Here is a 21,691-nt window from a genome sequence, read left to right on the forward strand (position 1 = left end):
CACATATGGAAAGCTGGAATGGAAAATGACGTGGGTGCATAACTTCATGTGGTTCAGCACAACTAACAGACCTTACTGAGCTGAGATGAAGTGAATTTTTCAGGTTTATTAGTACCTGAAAGTTCTCCAGAGAAAGATAAACTTTGGTAAGGAGAGTCCAGGATAGCCGTGTTAAACTGAAATGAAACTGTAGTGAGATTAGATGAGGTTACTTTCCATATTTACCACAGTCTTGCACCAAGAATCTGAGACACTCCCTGTGCAAGAATGAATCATAACATAAAGCAAGCATCCTAAAGGCTGAAAATTGATCTACCACAACAACAGTATAGCAGCCCCATCCTGAAAATGAGCTGGTAAATAAAGATATGCAACCTCCTTAAATCCAAGCTGATCCTCAAAGAATGCACAAGGAGTGGCCACTGATCCTAATGAGTCTGTAGAAATGTTTTTAGGAAGGAAGTCACATGAAGAAGAGTTGCAGCTTCTCAATACTTTGACAGAATTTCAACCCCTACTCCTATAGATGGGCTGACTACACCAGGCTTGTAAGGACTCTGTGACCCCTGAGGTCACAGCCTAGGAAAACACACAAAAGGCATCTGTGGTCCACACCCCAGTGGATATAATACCCCTTGGGATGTCAATTAGAGCTCAGTTCTGAACAGGGAGAAATGACCCATGCTTGAAGGAAAGGAGGCTCTTAGATGACAATGGTTGTATTCTGTATTTTGACATGTATTATTTCCATTCAGCTGAAACAACAGTTTGTATGTAGGCTGTAGTGGAAGGAATGAGAGAGAATATTTAGCGTATGGCAAGAACTTAGTCTGTTTCAGATTTTTTAATATTTCACTGCAGATTTATATGCAGTGTTTTTCAGATAGGAAGTGGTAGATGATGCTGTTCCATTCTTTTCTTTTGGTTCTTGTAAATTAGCATTAAGTTAAATTCTGATTTAGTAACTTGATGTACTGTGAAATGACTATAGATTCCAGCTTAGCCAGGCAATAAGCCAAGTTAACTGTATCATGAAAAGTATGGATCTTGACTTTGCTCTTGAAAATTTAATAAATTTTAACAGTTGATTTTCACATCTACATCAGATCAAAACAGAGCAATATTAGGCTTCCACCATACTTTGTGCTGCTGAATTTAATTGTTTCAGTTGATCCTAATTGCAGTAAAACAAGACAAATGGCTCCTCACATTAATAACACTCAAAGCAAGGTAACAGCTTTAAATTGCATCTAGCAACATCTTGGGAGTCAGCACAATCACTACAAACTAACTGCAACGTATATCGAGCAACATAGAAACAGACACACCTATTGGTTCTAACTGAAGATTTCAGGTCATCTTTAAATGTAGTATTCCCAGGCATGAAAGAAGTAAAATCCTACTCTCACAAAGGATAACTGTGGCAAAATTAGACTAAGAAATCTAAAATAACCCTACAATAAAATGCATATGAGAAAACAGTTAGAGTTGCTGCTCAGATTTAGAGGTTCACAAGCATCTTACAATAAAACAAAGTAACAAGCTCCAAATTTGAATCAAAATTCCTGTATTTGAAGGATATTTCCATCATGCCTTTCTGCCATTTTGAAAAAGTAAAATTACTTTCTTCGCACCTTCACCAGCTCTCTCTCACCCAACCTCTGCCTGAAGAAGCAGATCAAGGACACCATCCAGCTCCAAAGGACAGGCAGAGCTGTCTCCCATCCACATGCTTAAGGAGCACTTAGCTCACATTGCTTCTTCATCTTTCCATTAATGTTTTTAAACATAGAAGCCAGTACATTTTGCTATATACTGGATATTTCCAGAAAGAAAATGTGTTTTCCTAAATTTTTTGGATTTTTTTTTCCTGAAAAGACTTCAGCATTAAAACCACTATGTTCTTTCGTATGAGAAGCAACAAGTTTAAGAAAGAACATAACGTTTCCCTGAAAAAGATCTAATTGTAACTACTAAAATAACCAGCCAGTGTGCTTTGATCTTCATAATAAATATAAATTTTAAGTATTACATTAATTGTATATTCAAGCACCATTAGCTATTGCATTTATTTCTGTGATTAATCAAATACCAGTTCAATTTTCATAGCCACCTTAAAGAGATGTTTCTAACAAGGAGTTTCTGGTAATTTTAACCTACAAATGACAAAGAAAGTTTGGATGAATAATTATGAACAGGCAAAATTTGTGACTGCAGCATATATTTATTAAATTTGGCAGAATTATTAAGGCAATAGTTACTGGAATACAGTATCACATGAAATTCATATACACTGACAAAAATCATATTGAAATAATGTATTAGCAATGAAATGCAGAGCAAGGTCAAAGAAAAAGTTCTGTTTGATTCATCTTAATGCAAGTGAATCCTTGAATAATGGCATTCTTTGCTTGGAATTTCTTGGCTCTTGTTTTTTATCACACTCCTAATATCACTTAGGAATTATATTATCAAATAATTTAAAGGCAAATTTTAGATATTTTAGAATAGATTTGACAAAACATTAAAATCTCTTACTATCTTTTCAATTACATCATTTATATAAAAATACTACAAGCTTTTTAAAGTAGGTTTATTTTAACTTGGTATTTTTCCATGACATTGAAAACCAAAAAATATAGTGTGGCATTGCAAAATAATCAAATAGAAAGTGTCTATAAACAGAAACAGTTTTGAAGATAAATGAAATATAAAAGGAAAACAGTATCTTGTATGGTGAAAAACATGCTGATTTCTAAAAATCAATCAGTATTAAACTGATCTATTTACTGATTAAACTGATTAACTTAAACCACCTTAAGTATTTTTTAAAATTGATTTTATCAGGCATTTCACCTTAAATGAGGTTTTTATACTATTTTCCAGCAGTTATTTACCTAGAAAAAGGTAATTCGAGAACAAGATTTATTTTAAAAGAGTGCAGTTGCATAAAAAAAGAAGATAATTTTAATGCATTTATCTTTCTGTAGCTCCTTCCAATCCCTTTCCAGTAAAGCATGGTTATGCAGTAAATTAATGTTAATGGTATGATCAGTAGCGTAACATCAATTCCTTAATAGCAATTCCTTATCCTTTCCTCTTAGCAAAATCCCACTATCAGTATTTAGTGCAACAATCCCTATATATACAAAAGCTGGAGTGAGGTCTGGCTAGCTGTGCAGAATAACAATTCCCAACAAATTAATTTCTGCTAATCTAGAGAGAGATGTTCCATTGTTTCCACGAGCATGTGGAGCAGGAAGAAGGGGCAGGACAGCCCCTTCCTCCTTAAACAGCCTTTAAAGGTTAGATTCCTAAGGGAAACTCCATAGTTGACATTTGCAAAGCCAACTGCAAAGCTACTACAAAACCAACATTTCCCATTAACTTTAATGATAATTTGCTATCCAAGTATTTTTGTTCCTTCTACATATCTAGAATTCTAAACTCATAAAGTTGCTGCTTACAAGCTTGGAAATAAGATTCTCTTTCCTTTCCTTTGTTGCAAACTTATCAAGGGTCTCTTTGTTCTCACACTGTATGGTTCATTAAAAAAGGAGAACTTCAGTTTTCCCAATAATGGAAGTTGGGCCCTCAGAAACTATACAACACATATCCTTGAAACAACCCTATGTGGAATCTGTTCCTATCAGATACATATTTCCCACGGAAACACTCTCACAGTGAAAGAGAAATAGCTTTTCATAAAGGAAAATAAAAGAACTTGAAAAGTAATACAAAAGATAATGAAAGAATTTATTTCTAGCAGTGGCATTTCTGAAGTATCCTTTTGGAGATATGTCACAGTTTCCTAAAGGGTTTGTATTAAAAAAGACTTAAAAAGTGCACAGCATGTTTCTTTAGGGATTCTATGAGAATTCCTTTCTAACTAATTCTCCACAAGTGCATATTTTAACAGAAAAATCTCTTTACACTAAACATTAACATCAGGTAGTAGACTAGACCTTCCACTCTAGCACTCCACTCATGGTGCAACTGAGGAGCATTCAGTGGGGAAAATGGCTTGGCTTAACTGTTAGACAAATTAATCTTGGTTCTCAGAGCCTCCACTCATCTCAATCATTATTGAATAAGCTGTGCGTAAAATGTATTTGTATTTCAGTGACATATTTTTAAGGTGTTAATGCTGCATACACTTGCTTAAACACAGCACCTCTATTTACATTCAGTATGTTAAAATTGGAATCTTTCCATTTTCCCATTTTACTATTCAATAACTACTTTCATTTCTGAAGTTTCTTATCCTTCTTGTGAACCTTCACATAAGAAACAGGCTGATGTAGCAGGCTATATTAATAAGGAGAAAGTCCCTACTTAATCCACTTGTTTTAATCCTCATCATCAGACCACTGTAGTATTCCTCTGCAACATTTAATAACTAATTTCCACATTTACGTGCCAAACTTTATTCCATAACTAGTTAGTCCCCACTGTAACATCTCTCTCTGGACTTCTAGTATGTACCCACTCCTTTTTAGCGTGTCAAAGTTTCTGCCATCCAAAATAGCAGCTAGTACTTCAATCACATTTCACCTGTCTTTTTAATGATTACAAGACAACTTAAACTCCTCAGCCCTACGTTCAAATCTGTGAGCATCTTTTTCTACCTATCATTCATTTTCCTGCCCCCAAAATTCCACCACTTTGCCCTCTTTAATAACCAGTTTGTTCCTTACTCCAGCAACCACCCCCTATAATGCTTTCCCAATACCGTACACTAGACTTATTCAAATTCCATCCTGTTCCTTATTCAAATTCCATCCTGCTCAAACCGCTCCTCAGATTCCACCTTATCACTGCAAATCTTACTTCAGTATTAGTAAGGGTAAAATACAAAATATATTACCTATTTGCCATCCCTATTTAGATTACTCCATTATTTCAGCTCAGACTATGAACTACAGAATAGGATCTAAAATGGCACATGAGTAATTTCATGGTTATACCAAACAATGTTTTCTCTAAGCTTTAGGTAAGAGAATTTTTTGCTAATTATTCAAGCCTTGTCACAGTCCTCACAATTTGTAAAAAAGACATTCTTCACCAGTAAAATCAAATTAGATACTTCTCAAATTGTCTTTCCTGCAGTGCATCATTCCATTATTACTTTTTAAACTTGGAACTGAAGCAAATTTTGATGACATCTATGCATATTCATTCTTGGATATCATTAACTCAATATATTTCTAGTCTTTATGTGCAAAGCCGCATTGCTGCACAATGCAGAACAGAATTTCAGTTAATTGGGAACCAGCTAGAATGAGGTACTTAACAGCTGTATGACCTACACAGGGACCTTAAATCACAGTTAAGATTATCAATTGTGATGCTATGCAATATTCAAGAGAGACATCTGCTGGCAATTAAAGGAAAGAACAACTATCACGAACTATCATGAAAGCACCACACATTTAGTTAGGCAGACATACTTATCCATTAAAAGGAACTATTCAGGGCTAATTAGAAATACCCAATCTGCTGAAATCATACATTTATTTTCATTACACCATTTTCCAGATGCATCCTGTTTCATTTAATGATGTATATCATCTGTTTATGTTGGATATGATTTTTTACATTACACTGCTTTACAAATGTTTTCAGTGAGATGTAGCTTAATACAAGAGGCATGTATTTACTAAAAGGATTGTACAGCTGTTCTAAAGTTTGAATATGTGATCTAAGTGCAAGGTATTTTACAGATGAGTCCCATAATTTTGCTAGATCAATGATAGGATGCCATCAACTAACTAATTAACATGTATTAATTAACAGTAAATGATCAAGTTTTGACATTATCTTAACTAACGTCATTCCCAGCTATTTCATTGACGCAAGAGGAAGTACGGTCACTTGCACAGCACCAATGAGATGAGAATCTAGCCAGCATTCTAGTGCTGAAGCTATTTTACTATAATTTGGTCAAAGATTATTTTTAAATGACTTTCATGTGGGCTATAAAGAAAAAAAACTCTTTAAGCCAATGTCTTAAAATAATACCGAGCCACAGGCTTGTTAAGTTGATTTGTTTTAGCTTGCATTTTAGCATTCTTAATTTGAACTTTGTCAGCAGCAAAGGAGGAAAATATGCCTCAGGTGTCATGAATTTATGACCATCCGGTAGAGGACATTTCAAAGAAACGGGGAAGCACAAAATTAGCTGTTGCCAATGCAATGTTGCTGATGCAGGTGCCTCATATCGTATTCCATCTATGTTTCATTTTTAAATTTTCCAGCTTTCTTTTTGCTGCCATGAAGCAATTTCTTTCAAACCTGCTCATGAAACAGCCCATTGTTCCACTACTCCATTGTAAGACAGGAGAAGATACCTGTATGTCACAGCCATACCATTCCCTCTCTAGATCCTGCTTATTTATTCCTGGGCCCAAGACAACGCTTCTGAATAGACATTTCATTTTCCTTTGGAATATACCAAATTGTACACAATAACCTATTTAACAAAGCACTTTCTGGAGTGGTATCTTATGCTCCTAACAGGACTTCTATTTATATGCTTCTTTCTCCTTGTCCCCCTCCTCCACTTACTTCTTCATATAGGTCATTTTCATAGACAGTTGCATTCTTTGATATATTTGTGAGCAGGTGGCAACATTCAGCAAGCTGACTGTATTTGCCCCCTCCTTCCTAAAAGAGTGCCTAAAGCAGGTGCCCTTTTGGCATTCTTGCTACAGTTCGATCTTGAAAGTAAGAAGGCATCAGAGGTGTCTCAGAATTAATTCAAAGCGCCTCCGAATTAACTGAAAGCTCTTGTCTTTCACTGTAGATGGGCATTTGAACAATAGAGTCAATTGAAATGGAGAACAAGTGCTTTTCCAAGGGGCAGCAGAAGACGCACGGAAACAGAACTGTCTGAAAAGTGTTGAGAAGCCCTAGAAAGAATGCTTACACTTCAGAACAATACATTTTATCCAAAGATAAAAGCAAGAAAAAAAATTCCACATCAAGCCCTTTGAGGAGCTTTAAACTGTTTTCAAATCAAGTTTTAAAATTTTCAGCTAGATAACAACAAAACCAAGTTATTTCCATGTAAATAACTGAGAGATTCCTTCTAGGTTTCCTTTCTAATTCAGTCTTCTTATTCTAAAAAGCCTATTCCTACCTCTCTTCATCTTTCGCCCAGTTTCAGTGACGGATTAGCTCCTTCCAGCTGGCCCCGCCCTATAGACTTCCTATCACTGCACTGTGGAGCATATTGATCTGCTGGAGCTACACTGTACTCCAGTTCTCTCCACCCACCATGAGCACACCATCATAACGACCACAGACACCAAGCCGGTCTAAAAGCTGTTTGTCAAAAGTTATCATTGTACATGACAACAGGATAGCCTTTTCACTGGAATTAGTACTTCTGAGAAGGATACTTATCACTTTACGTGAGCCACATTTTTGAATGTGATGATGCCTTTGCTAGAAACACAGGTACTGTCTGAAACACACTAAATGAATAGATTATATCTGCCTGGTACTGCAAGACTAACTTTTCAATCAAGCACGTAGGTACTTCTCAGGAAGCTAAATGATTAAGCTCAACATCTGCTCCTACAGAGAGTGGTGCTTGGAAATCTAGTTAATCTTTTCTAGTCTCTTCTGTTTATTATTTTAATTGGTTGACATGGTGATAGATGGACACTCCTACCTATCTAATTCCTACTTAATTTTTAAAATAAAAAATTAAGACATTTTATTAGTGATTTAATGTGCTCTCTTACCTCCTTCAAATTCTTTACACCCAGGGTTAACCTCTCTGCTGGATTATTTGCTTTTCCATGATAAACTACAGAAAGAAATATACAAGAACTGCCAAAAGCGTGGTTGTTACGACTAGCTAGCCATTAAAGTTATCTTCCAGTAGAGGTAAAGAGGTCACCACAGCTGAAGACGGAACCTCACAGAATCCATTTAAAGCATGATACACTATCAGCAGAGTCTGCAAGTCTTTCAAATACTTAAAAGGATGCATCTTATAGGGAAAAAATGAAATAAATTCGAAGACAGACCACAATTTTCCCAAAGACCTAATGACATAGCTAAAATATAAGGTCATGGTTTTTCTCAAAGGCAAATAATGGCCTAATTGTAAATCTTTTTAAGATTCATCTAGTTTAAGCTACTTAAAATAAAAGAGGAAAGTTAAATAATCAGCCAACATATGCCAGCTGCTATTCCTGTTCATAAAATATGGATCTTGTTTGTACACTTAAAGAATCAGCCTTATAGAGCTTCAGAGAAAACACTACCTTTATCACAATTTCTATTCAGCAATGTGTGGCGCCAGTACTAGTGAGCAAAGGCATGCTGGATTGGAATAGTTGAATGACATCTTTGCTCTGAATCAGCCAAGCTGTATGATGAAAATGCCTCTTAATGAAACTCAATGTACAATTATAATACAGTTTCATTGCAATCACTGTACTTTCATGTTTGGCATGAGCCAGTCTCCATTATTCTAAGTAGTTAATGTAAGTAGAGCAGATTGTACTTGCCGATCTGATTTTACATTTCTTGATAGGATGGGCTGCAGCTCTGAAGAAAATTATTAGTGAGTCAGCAACATTCACAAGCATTCAAGGCTGCTATAATTAGAAACCATCTACATCTCCAAGCTGCTGCAATCCCGATCCTGAGAATAACTGGAACCTGTCTTTAACAGTAACTACGGGTAAGAATGAATAAAAACTTCACTTTATATGTCGATAATATTTACATGGTTCTGCAAATATATCTCAGACAATTCTAACCCTTAATGACAAAACAGGTTTTTAGCACACTGCATAGTCCCTAAGCATAGTGTAAACTGATCGTGTAAAGTGATAAAAAGCAAATCTTACAGACCCATACAAAGGCTTTTTCCATTAATGCATATTTGAAGTGAGTTCAGAGCATATTCACATTCACAGTAAAATGCATCTGAATTTGAGAGGTTTCACATAAAATTACTTCCAGCACTGAAGGATATCTTAATATAATTGGTTGCTGATAAACAAAAAAAGTAAAGTCAAAGAAACCTTGAGTTTCTATACTAACTCCTCCTCTGTTTATAGATCCCTAGGAAGTTATCCTGCCTCCAGAAAAACTTTCAGCCCTCTCACAGAATGGATTAACATTTCTTTGGGGCTCTATGCTAAACCAGGCTAACTCCTCTGGGTGGTTAATAGGAATGCCATCACCATTAGAAAAGACAGCAGTAGGAAGCAGGAGGAATAATAGAAAAGGTGATAGAATAGGTAAGGGTTCAGCAAAGGGTACAGCAACAGATGTGGTGCAGGTAAAAAGGGAAGTAAAAAAAAAAAAGCAGGAGACGTCTTAGCACAAGGCATAGGTGCATATCCCAAAGAGATGAGGCATTTGGTTGACAGTGAATATGAAAAAGCCCACACTGTGTGGTCCTCTATTTAGGACTAGAAACATTTCAAGGTTTCATTTGAGCTCTCAACGAGCTCAGGAGGCCTCTATGGTATTTACATGCTTAATACGTAATGGATGATTTCATTGTGCTGTAGTCTGTTCATTTGTTCAGACCCTATCTTTATCCTTAGGGGCTGAAGTACTTTTGGTGTACGCTAGAGTTAGTCTTCCAGTTTAATTTCCCCTGAAAGGAATCTATTTTGCATGGACAGAAATGTTTTGTATTCCTAACCAACACACACAAACTTGAGATGATCCTGGGATTTGCTTAAAAAAAACCTACTGCTCCGAACAAAATGCAAAGGTAAACTCATGCTATATCCACTTTTATAGAATATGATCTTACAAGTGTGTTCCAGGCCAGGATACATCTAAACAGGTAGTAGACAAAACCACAATGATGTGTCACTTTATAAAATGAATGTCATTCACTATGTTGCACTACAAATAGCTTCCTTTGTGACGTTTTTCACATCAGCACACATGGGAATTTCACCAAGGACTGCATATTCAGCACCCAATAAACCAAATTTTCAAACAGAAATAAACAATGGCAAGGTTTATTAAGTATCATATTTATGTGATTCAGCAATCAGGGGACAAGTTAGTCTTTGGCTTTCATAAAGCATGCATTTGCAAATGATACATTCATGTACTAATTTGTGTCCACAATGCATAAATACATGGACCTCACATAGACAAAATTCTCTTTTTATCCAGAACACTCTTTCCCAGGTTTTCTCCTTCAATGTCAATTTGACATCTCTGGAAGATAAAGCAAACAAAACAGTTCACCCAAAATGAAAATGTATTGTGCATCAAAACCAAATATCAGAAGTTGTACAAAATATGCTTCCACCTGAGTTATCTATGAAAATATTTAAATGTTCATGTTTAAATGCCGCTTAAATTTTATCTAAATTAAATAGCTACTACAATTATTTAAAGTAGTTCTTATCTGTATACATCCAATTGTATAATCTGTTTATATTTTCACATTTGGGTAATACATTTTGCTGCAATACATTTACTACTAAATAATCTTTATTATTGTGAAACCTAACAGTGTTTACTGAGCCCAGATGAAATGGCTCTACAGTAGGAATTTAAAATGGAGTTTGGAGTACAGCACAACAGCCAGGAGCAAGGTACGAGGCTGTCTTCAGGATTATTCATGAGTTCCATTATCACAAAGCTGGAATAGAACGGGCTCTTTAATTTTCTATGTGGTGAACTCTGTCTTCAGTGCAACCTTGTCTCCTGTGATAGACTTTTTTCACATATGTGTAAACTAGCACTGAACCCAGATCTCTATCCTAATGCTCAGCAGAATTCAGCTTTCCCAATCTACAGAAGGTCTCATTGCTTCCTTTAGATTGCAAAGTATATTCCTAAAACAACATAATTTCCAGAAAAGAGACCGATTATCAATAGTAATGTTTCAACAATGAGGCCATCCTAGAGACCTATGTGGTGGCAAGAAGCAGTGTCTGACAAAGATTCCAGTTTAAAGCGAAAGCACCCATCAGTAATTCAAAAGCCAACATAGGTAAGCAAAGTACTTATCTGCTGAATTAACATACACCTCTCTGCTGCATCAAAACAATCTCCTTCCTTCTCCTTCATCTTCCACATACTTATATGCAAGACACAATGCATAGAAACAGCAACTTACCTGACTTACCTAAAGAGAAAATTAAAAATTAATTTCTTACACAGATAGTGTTTTTTGCATTCCTGCTAATCAGTCCAAATTCTATTTTGGGCGTTAAGTCTCTGGCTAATTTTTTATTTCAATTGAAAACTCATCTCTTAAAAACTTTTTAATTAGCACTTCTTTCAAGTTGTGTAATTGTTAATTAGTCCCTCACTGTTAATTTTAAGTTTGCTGGCATAGTGCTTTGAGACTTTATAAATAGTCCTCTGCATATTGGCTTGTATTGTTGAAACGTGATAAATCTAGTAGAGGAGACAGACACTCAGCAGGAAAGGGAGCAGCATATTTCTGAAATCAATATTGCTAACAAATCCATCAGATTATAAACTGAAACCAGTATACACTCAGTAAAAAAAATTATATTGATAGCAAATAACATAGTTTAACTTAGTCAAATTATTACAATTCCTATTAATATACTGCAGTAGTACCATGTGTCTAAATCAGGATTGGGTCTAACAATTGGGTCCTGCTTTTCAAATACGGAAGCAGAGTGTCCTCCTGGAAGGGACTATAAAGAAACAGAAGCAAGTGATGGTGCAGTACAATAGTTCGTGAACATCGTGGGACTCTTCTATTCTCATTAAGAAACAGCATGACAAAGAGCATGAATGTAGGCACTAATATGCCTGAGGAAGGAGAAACAAACGAGGGGAGCAGAACACTCACAGCTCACTGCCTGCAAATGCATGGATTTGAAGGAGAGTATGGGAGTTCCTGTAGATTTTTGGAAGCTTTTACCTTAGAAGAAGAAGAGGAGGAGAAAATCTAGCAATTTTTGACAGAGAACAATAGGCAATAAAAGCTGGGAATTTGGGTACTGATGGTGGGAAGTTGATATAAAATACAGCATTAGTCCAGCTAGGAATGTCAACATAATGAGATCAGCTAAATAGGGCAAGACTAAATTGTGAAAAGCTGTAAAGGAAAAGGGTCTGATGCAGAAGTGAGGGGAATGATCACAGGGGTGATGTGGACAAAGCAGTGAGAAAGGAAAACAATTCCACAGGTATCACTCTGAACTGATTTCAGGAAGACAAACTGATGATGAGAAAATTTAAAAGGTTGTACATTAAAAATATAATATAGAAAGATATTTAGCTATGATACACCCATTATAGAGATGAGTAGCTAGAAAAGTTGAGCATGTTAATGAAGAAGGAAAAAGAAAGCAGAGCTTAGGAAAGAGAACAGAAATCAAGTTTTTCTCCTCAATTAATGGAAAATGCTATCAGCAAGAGATGTCAGAATTCCCATGCTAGATGACAGACAGAAGTTTGAACTGAGAAAAAAAACCCTGTGATTTATTAGCATATGTTTTAAATAACACACTAGATGTTAAATCTAACTTTTTAAGACATAACTTTTCAGGGTATCTCAGAATGATGAAAATGTGCTTTTTAATGCAATACTAAAAACATGGTAAAAGTGGCAAAGCTGTAGCTTCTACAGCCTCTGCAAATTCTTACAGCAATCTATGTGAATATGTACATTCATACACACACACTCAACAATTCTGAGCATGTCTATTTAAACTGTGTATGTTGTCAGCAGCTGCAATTTTAAAATTGTATAAAACAAGCCAAGGGAAAACATTCTCCTAGGCAGCACTTATTGTAAGAATATTACAAGTGAATGGGCATACAAGATGCATAATAAAAAGTCAGTATAGATTAGATGGTGATGCAGACAGTTAAAAGCATAGTATACCATTCCTACCATTTATTTGAAAAGTTCGTATTACCACTGACACTAGAGACTGCATCTGCTGCTATTGTCTAACATGAACATATTTTAGCTGCTCTCAGACTTCACACCTTTAATTGATTATCCTTACTTTCTCTCAAGAGAAAAGTCTTTCAAAAGTTTTTCTTCAGAGCTGTTACAAGTACAGTAGGGAGTGGTATCTGGAATACTGTCACTATTGTCTTTGTTGGGTAGATAAGTAAAAGACTTGCTTTTCTGAAATTAACATTTTTATAAGCACTTAATTTCTAATACTTCAAACATCAGCACATAAATACATAGAGATGAACATGGTAAATTTATATCACACTATCAAGTGCAAGTGTATTACTCCCTCTATTGGATCAAGTATGTATAGTTATTATCTGTACTGTAACTGCTAACCTACCAAGTACGCATGTACTGCTTTCGTCTCAAAACTCTGATCTTCATATAATTTATGGTCCGTTTAACTACATAAAATTTCTGTCTACATGATGTATTCATTTGCATCATCTGAGACTAAAGGTTCCCATCTTTGAAAACAAATTTTGAATACCAAAGATGAACGAACACGTCTGACCAACATATAACCCAGTATGAATAGGGGCAAACCAATATCTTTTTCTTGAAAGCTCACGATTTTTTCCATATCTCACAACTTTTACATCATAGCAAAACAGCTATTTTTCTCTATTCACTTCTCTTGTGCATAGAAGTTTTCACATGTTCAAATACTTTAAAAGTTTCTTTTCGATTAGCAACAAATCTCTTTGTTTGTATGATGTAGATCTCTTCCAATAGCTCCAAAACTACAGTCAGTTGTTTTAGTATAGTGAAATTCATAGATGGTTAGAAACTTAACGCTAAAAACACTCAGTAGGGGCCTTGTCTGAACTAGGATTCTCACTGTTGATACCATGAGCAGAACTGTACAAGTTTTAGCTAGGTATTTGAGGAGTTTTGCTAGAACACGCTTGTACAAGAAAAGTACAAGATGCTAAAATGTATATCATAAAACACATACAGCTAATAATCAAAACAATAGTTTGCAATATCTGAAGGTAGTTTACAGAGGAAGATACAATATTATTGCAGCCATTTCACAGATGAACTAAATCACAGAGATGGCACCAGGAACATAAAAATCTTAGGATTCACAAGCATGTGCTCTCACTACCAGACTATGCTACTCCTACAAAATAAAAACTTAGCTAAAAAATGGGTGTTGGTTCAATGGATTTTTCCACCACCACCACACTCCTAACACTGATACTATCTCTTTGGGATTGCTTTGATTCCAATGGAGACAATCATATGGTGTATAGTCCTTATTAACTCACCAATTCTTGCAGAGATTGCTATACTCTTTAACAAGCTTAACAAGTAAAAGTTAAACTGTGACTTTAATCTGGAGAATAAAGTAATGCAATCTGGAAGTACAGGCATGGATGGAAATGCAAGCAGCCACGCTTGAGGGAGGCCCTATGCGGACATGTGTAAAAGACCTTCCTCCCTAGGCCTAAGTAGGAAATAATACACTTCCTAACTCTCTGAGATGCAAAAAAACAGTATTTTCTCCCATTGGACAATTACATTTACTGTATATAATTGATTCTTAACTCATGAAGACATCTAAACAACAATGTATTTAGTTTTGAATATTCTTCTATAAAACATACATAAACCCTTTTGCTATCTAACAGGATACTGGGGCTTACATAGCCATGTATTAGCTCAAGATGTACAACTGTAAAAATATAATTATATAAAAAAAGTATAAAAAGTACAATTATAAAAATTAAATCCAAAATAGCTTGACTGCATTCCCTCAAAAAGGTTAGACAGTAACTCTGGAATGTCGTTATCTTAATTTCAAAATATAATGACGTTATTTGCTTTTCAGTGAAGAGGCTATCGTTAATTATATATTAAATGAAATTAAAGGAGTTATGAGAATTGAAAATCTCTGAAATCCATATTATAAAGACGTGAATTTTACTCTGACACACTCTCACTGCTACAGTCTTTGCATTCCCAGTATTTTATCTAATCTCCATATCTCTAACTTCTAATTCTTGCACCTGCCTAGTGACTAATGCAATCAGAAAGAACATTTCTAGCATTATAAAGCTGTAAAACCACCACCAGATGGCACTTTGAGACAGCATGATCCACATCTTAACATTAGTAGCACACATTTGTTTGCTGTAAGCATGAAATAAGGAACTTTAAGGTTCATAATTTTAGCAGCCAGCAAATAAAGTCCTGTATCACAATGATTTGCTAGTCCACACGTGTTAGGAAAACAAAATTTTGTTTAAACTGTATCTCTGACTAATACTTAATGATGAAAGAAGAAATCTAGAAAAATGTTATCAGTACTATGAAACTACAATACTTGTGTTAAGTTCTCTCCTCCAAAATTTTCCTCTTAAATGCACACAAGTACCTTCCTCTTATTTTTTTTAGCATCACATGTTCTCCTACTTTGCCCCTTTCAGCTGAAAATCTCCCTTCTTTGTGTTTTGAAATTTCTCTCTTTTCACTGAGATCTATCTTCAAAAACATTGAACTGTCACAACAGATCAGGTCCAAGACCCATCTTGGCATCCTATCACTGATAGTTGTAATAAATGATTAAAACCTCACCATACACAGATATGTGGTAATGAGAATCAACATTAAATCTCTCTCAATCTCTAAATGTGTATATGGTCTATAACTCTGAAAAATAGGATTAATAATCCTACTTATAATTTTATTGATAAAGGCTTATCAATATGATGGCCTTGTTTTCCACATAAGCGTCCTTAAAAGTCTTGCAGTAATATGGAAGAAATCTTTGTCATCACCCATATACTACAGCATATCTGATTTGGAATGGACGTTATTTAGTATCTCTAGGATAGTATGAAGCACACCGTTGCCAATTAACAAATAATGGCTAGGACTGTTAACTTAAGTCTACTTCACTAAAAGTATACATACTAGCCAGAAGAGCTATTTCATAAAACAAGCACTCTTACTAAAGATCTGACATTTTGCTATTACTTCTCAATTCTTACTACCAAGGTTTATCATGCACATTCTATTCCTTATGATGAACCTTGGATATTTTTCTTCTCAAGAGGCAACAGGCCTGAAGGACAACCTTTTTCTTTTTTTTTAAACATTTCCCTAACAGATGCTCTTCCTTATCACCCTATATAAGAAATGCACAATACAAGTTTTAGTTTGGGCTTTAAATCGCAAGAACCTTACTTGTTTCCTAGTACCTCTTCTCTTCCACCCACATGTATGCTTACACACAAACACACACACCTTGATATATTTATATTTTGGTTTTCCTTAACGAATATTAAATAATAATATTTTATCTAATCTTCTTTAATAGGTAAAAGGTGGAGATGAAATGGCATGACTGACAATGCAACAGCAAAACAGTAATTACTCTGAAAGATTTACCATGGCTATAGAAAAGGCCAGGAGAAAAAAAAAAACAAAATAAAAAAACAATTCTTGGTAAAAATCTCTAAATTCAGTCCCTCCTCCCTCAAGATACAAATACTTAAAACAGAACTAATTAAAAAGTATACCAATATTACCACAATGTGGAAGTAAATTGTATCAGTAAAAGGAAAGCTAAATTAGATTTAATTACAAGGAGCCTAAACAAAGACAAACTGAACCAGATTCAAATAAACATTATCTTGGCCATTAAAATATTTGTATTTCTTTTGCATGTTCACAGATAAACAGAAACTTATTTTAGCAAAGATAAGTGGAAGCACTGAGACTCGTGCTGGTTTGGAAAGTAGAACTCTGCACATTCTACATGTGCGTTGTCTTGTTTTCAAAAGTTACCCACAAAAGACCTAGATAAGGAAGGGCTGTTGATTTTTACTATAGATTCCCAAATCATCATGAAAAAAAGAGACAATATAGATGCTTGCTCCATTTAATGCTTCGACTCTGTCCTCACATTGTGACTTAGAATCAACTATACTGGTGATCCTTGCCTAATCCACTGAGATCAAAAAAGAAGTTATCTCATTATCAAACTTCTTACATGATTTGTATCCATTTCAAAATGTGTGTTCCATTCATAAGATATGCAACTGGTACTTGACTGTAAAATACTAAATATTTAATAATGTAAGCACATTGCATACATCGCAATCTGTTTTGACTCTTCTGTTGATTGGACCACATTCCCTAAACAGTGCACATGAAAATAAAATACTAAACTCTTGCCATTATCTCTCAGCTCCTACCACTTTTAATAGCGCTGATTGTCAATCTTGTGGTAGTTAATGTCTGTAGATCTGCTAAATTTTTTTTAAAAAAAGCATTCACATCTATACTGGGTCACAGCACGCTCCATCTAAGTATATGGAAGCCTGTTTCTAGAAATAGGTTACATCAAATTTCTCATTTTATTAATGGGAAAACTTTAAAAATAGAATTCTTTTTAGAGTACAAATGATCCCATAAGAGCTACGTAGAGCTGAAGTCTGCTCAAGCCTACACCAGTACTGCAGTGGGCTTCTCCCCTCGTTTTAAGTGACGTAATCCCTGCAGTCATCAATCATCTACCAACAGTATTGGTAGAGTGCCTCTCTTTAATTAGGGTTGCCCAGAACACCTCAAAACCCCTCAAATCCATCCCGGATGTCCTCTGTCAGGAAGCCCAAGAGGGTCTTTTGGCCTGACTTGGACTCCATGAAGTTACCACCAGCGTTGCCAGTTACCGCCTCGAACTGCAGGGGTTTTGTAATGTCTGCTGGAAACACAGCTAAAACTGAAGTAATGATTAACTATAAACTATCAACTAGCCATATGGTGTTAACAACAGGTCTGATTGCCAAATCCAACTTGAACCATAGAAGCTTTTCATGGAAGAACAATAAAAAATAATAATCCCAAACAACGGATATATAGAATATATATATGAGCAAGCACCCTGAAGACAAAATTCTGCCTAACTCATTACCAACCTCCTTGTATCCTCAAGATACGGGTTCCCTATTCATGTGCAGCCTGAGGATAAACTGCTGAAAGACATTTTTAGGACAACACCTCAGTCAATTCTTTTAAAAAATGATACTTTCAGAGTCTAATGCATTCCTGAAATACTGCATCACATATGGAGAAATTAAACCATGAGGTAGAGTACCTGTCTCTGCAGGAAAATTCTCAGTAATTCTGGAAACTTCAGCTCAACTTGCACTGTATGCATTGAAACCAGTCGTTTTAAAGGAGAAGTTTAAAACCTTCGGAGTCTGGCATTCCTTCTGAAGAAAAGCTACAAGAGAAACCGTTTTTTGAGGGTTTTTTTTTTGGGGGGGGGGGCGAAGCAAGACCGTTAGCGGTGGGGTCTGTCACGAGGCGGGCCCTCACCGCCGCCGCGCCGCGCCGAGCTGCTAGGAAATGGCGGCGGGCGCCGCGCAGGACCGCCACAAGCGGCGGGGCCGGCCGCAGCCCGCGCTCGTTCCTCTTTTTTTGGTGCGCCCGCGCCGGGGCAGCGCCAAGCACGGAGGGGAGGGGAGGCTCGCCCGGCACGGCGTCGCCGGGGCCGCAGCACGGCGCCCGCGGCCGCCCTCCTCAGGCCGGGGCGCCCGCGGCCGCCCCGTCGCCACGACAACCGCCGTTGGCGGGCGGCCCGGCGGCGCCATGAGCGAGCAGCGCCCGCCGCCACCCCGCTACTTTCCCCCCTTCCACGACCGCGCCGAGCCCGCCGCCCCGCTGGCCGACCGCAGCCGCCCGCGCAAGCTCTTCGCCCCGTCGGGCGGGCCACGGGCGCCGCCGTCGGGCGCCGCCGCTGGAGCGCCGCGCTGGCCCGCGGGGCTTGCGCCCATCGCCTACGAGCCGCTGCGCTTCTTCTGCCCGGCGGCGGAGGGCGGCGGCGGGGCAGCGGCGCGGCGGCCCGGGGAGCAGCCGCAGCTGGACGGCGAGATCTGCGAGCTGGGCATCCGCCTCAAGGAGCTGGAGCTGCTGGCGCTCGTCGGCGACGGCTTCGACCCCCACCAGTGTGCGTGGCCGGCTCCGCGCCCCGCGGGCAGCGCAGCGCAGCGCAGCGCAGCGCAGCGCAGGGCAGGGGGGAGGCGGCCGGCGCCTGGGCCGCCTCGGCCACCGCAGCGCGGTGCGGCGCAGAGGGGAGCGGGCTGCACGCGCAGGGCGCGCCCGCTGCCGGCGAGGGGCCTGCGGCTGCAAAGCAGCGCTGGTGCGAAGGCCAGCAATGACCCCAGGTGGCCGAAGGCTTACCGTAAATATTGCAAGTTTGGCGGTTTAATTTCAAAACTTACTGGATACGAAGGAAATACAGAAAATACAATAGTTCAGCACACCATAATTACTGAGCTTTTCAGTAAGGAGGTAAGGAGATTGTCACTGTTTCCTCCGAGGCCACCGGCTGTCAGTCGGGAGCCTTGGAGGAGAGCAGAGGTTACAAGAACACAGAAAAAAAAGCCATCAATTAAACATCCAAAGGAAGCTCTCAAAGAAATTGATACGTAGTTTGCATACATTTACTTTCCATAACAGGAAATCAATATTTTTTTCTTTTGTCATAGTAATAGATATTTTACCATTTTAATATTATTTTCAATGCTTGTGAGAAATTCTAGTTGTTCAAATATTTTCTAGACAGGAAACTATAAAGAATATTAGTAGCTTGGTTAGTTTAACTTAATATGAGTTATTTTTCTTAAGTAAAGCATTAAGGACAAAATTAATGACAAATTATGTTTCATTCCTGTGTAGATAAACTTTTGAAGGCAATGACAGAAGAAAAGATACAAGGCATAAAAACAAGGCAGAAGCTAAAGAAACAGCAGCCAACATGAAGAAGATTATTTTGGCTGGATATTCTGTCAGTATATCACTATAGAGTATTTTAACGGATCTTCCATATATTTTTCTACTTACCACATGCAATTCTGTAATACAGTATATTTTCTTGTTGACCTTTTTGTGCATTATTTCTCCAGCACTAGATATTCCAAATATAGATGTGTCTGAACATTTCTTTCTCCAGCTACTATAGACAAACAGGGTAGACACCATTTTCATCAGAAACACTAGAAATTAACATTGCTAATGTCAGGATTCCTTCCAGTCCAGTGATGAAGTTCAAGATACATGTAGCAGAAAACCACAGTAATTCCAATACAAGATACAGTTTTATTTATTTTTTAGTTCCAAATACAGTAAATGCAACTGAGAGTAAATAGATACGGTTAATAAAACTACCATGCCTCAGAAATAAAAATAAGTTTTAGAAAACTATTTTCATATTAGCATAAAAACACATTACAAACTATCATAGTGTAGTAGTTCTTTTAGTGTGCAAGTGTACCACCAAATTACAGGAGTTATGGCTTGAGTTAATTTTTAATGAAACAGTTGTAAAACTTTGACTTAGGCTAAAATCTGTGGCAGTTTTTGGAGAGACAGTATCCTTATGTTTGGAAGGAATCTCCTTTCACTGAAAAAGATGGACAGAGGCAGCAATGGCAGGTTAAAGATCTGGAGAACATCTTCTATTAAAAAAAATTAATGTCTTTTATAACATCTAGATTTAAGGCATACCTCAGAGATATTGCGGGTTCGGTTCCAGACCACCGCAATAAAGCGAATATTGCAATAAAGTGAGTCACATGAATTTTTTTGGTTTCCCAGTCCATATAAAAGTTATGTTTACACTATACTGTAGTCTATTAAGTGTGCAATAACATTATGTCTAAAAAACCAATGTACATACCTCGATTAAAAAATACTTTATTGCTAAAAAATGCTAACCATCATCTGAGCCTTCAGCGGGTTGTAATCTTTTTGCTGATGGAGGAGGGTCTTGCCTCGATGTTGATGGCTGCTGACTGATCAGAGTGGTGGTTGCTGAAGGTTGGGGTGGCTGTGGCAATTTCTTAAACTAAGACAGCAATGAAGTTTGCCACATTGATTGACTCTTCCTTTCACAAAGGATTTCTCTGTGGCATGTGATGCTGTTTGACAGCATTTTACCCACAACAGAACTTCTCTCAAAACTGGAGTCAATCCTCTCTAACCCTGCTGCTGCTTGATCAACTAAGTTTACGTAATATTGTCAATCCTTTGTTGTCATTTCAACAGTGTTCACAGCATCTTCACCAGGAGCAGATTCCATCTCAAGAAACCACTTTCTTTGCTCATCCATGAGAAGCAACTCCTCATCCTTTAAAGTTTTATCATGAGATTGCAGCAATTCAGTCACATCTTCAGGCTCTGCTTCTAATTCTAGTTCCCTTGCTGTCAGTTCTAGTTCTCTTGCTGTCAGTTCTAGTTCTCTTGCTGTCAGTTCTAGTTCTCTTGCTGTCAGCCTGTCCTTTGAAGCCAGGCATTGACTTCTCCTCTCTAGCTGTGAAAGTCCTAGATAGCATCTTCTTCCAAAAGAAGGCTGTTTCGTCTACATTGAAAATCTATTGTTTAGTGTAGCCACCTTCATCAGTTCTCTTAGCTAGGTCTTCTGGATAACTTGCTGCAGCTTCTACATCAGCACTTGCTGCTTCACCTTGCGCTTTTATGTTATGGAGATGGCTTCTTTCCTGAAACCTCATGACCAACCTCTGCTAGCTTCAAGCTTTTCTTCTGCAGCTTCTTCACCTCTCTCAGCCTTCATAGAACTGAAGGGAGTTCGGGCCTGGCTCTGGATGAGGCTTTGGCTTAAGGGAATGTTGTGGCTGGTTTGATCTTCTATCCAGACCACTGAAACTTTCCCCATATCAGCAATAAGGCTGCTTGGCTTTCTTATCATTCATGCGT

General features: G+C 37.4%; 1 protein-coding gene across 1 annotated transcript; it reads left to right on the forward strand.

Annotated features, from left to right (window-relative positions):
- The first annotated feature begins 18,565 nt into the window (after positions 1-18,565).
- Positions 18,566-20,838, forward strand: C4H11orf91 (chromosome 4 C11orf91 homolog). The gene is made up of 2 exons (XM_067295528.1): positions 18,566-18,923; positions 19,655-20,838. Exons 1-2 carry the CDS (start codon positions 18,566-18,568, stop codon positions 19,735-19,737), a joined length of 441 nt encoding a protein of 146 aa, XP_067151629.1. The 3' UTR covers positions 19,738-20,838.
- The last annotated feature ends 853 nt before the right edge of the window (positions 20,839-21,691 follow it).

This window comes from Apteryx mantelli, chromosome 4 (genome assembly GCF_036417845.1).
Source record: "Apteryx mantelli isolate bAptMan1 chromosome 4, bAptMan1.hap1, whole genome shotgun sequence".
NCBI lineage: Eukaryota > Metazoa > Chordata > Aves > Apterygiformes > Apterygidae > Apteryx > Apteryx mantelli.

What these genes read in the sequence shown, in the direction of transcription:
- C4H11orf91 (XM_067295528.1), top strand. Translation starts at nt 18,566, where the DNA reads ATGAGCGAGCAGCGCCCGCCGCCACCCCGCTACTTTCCCCCCTTCCAC. An exon ending in CGGCTTCGACCCCCACCAGT is followed by an intron (nt 18,924 to 19,654) that starts GTGCGTGGCCGG and finishes ATTCCTGTGTAG; the next exon opens with ATAAACTTTTGAAGGCAATG.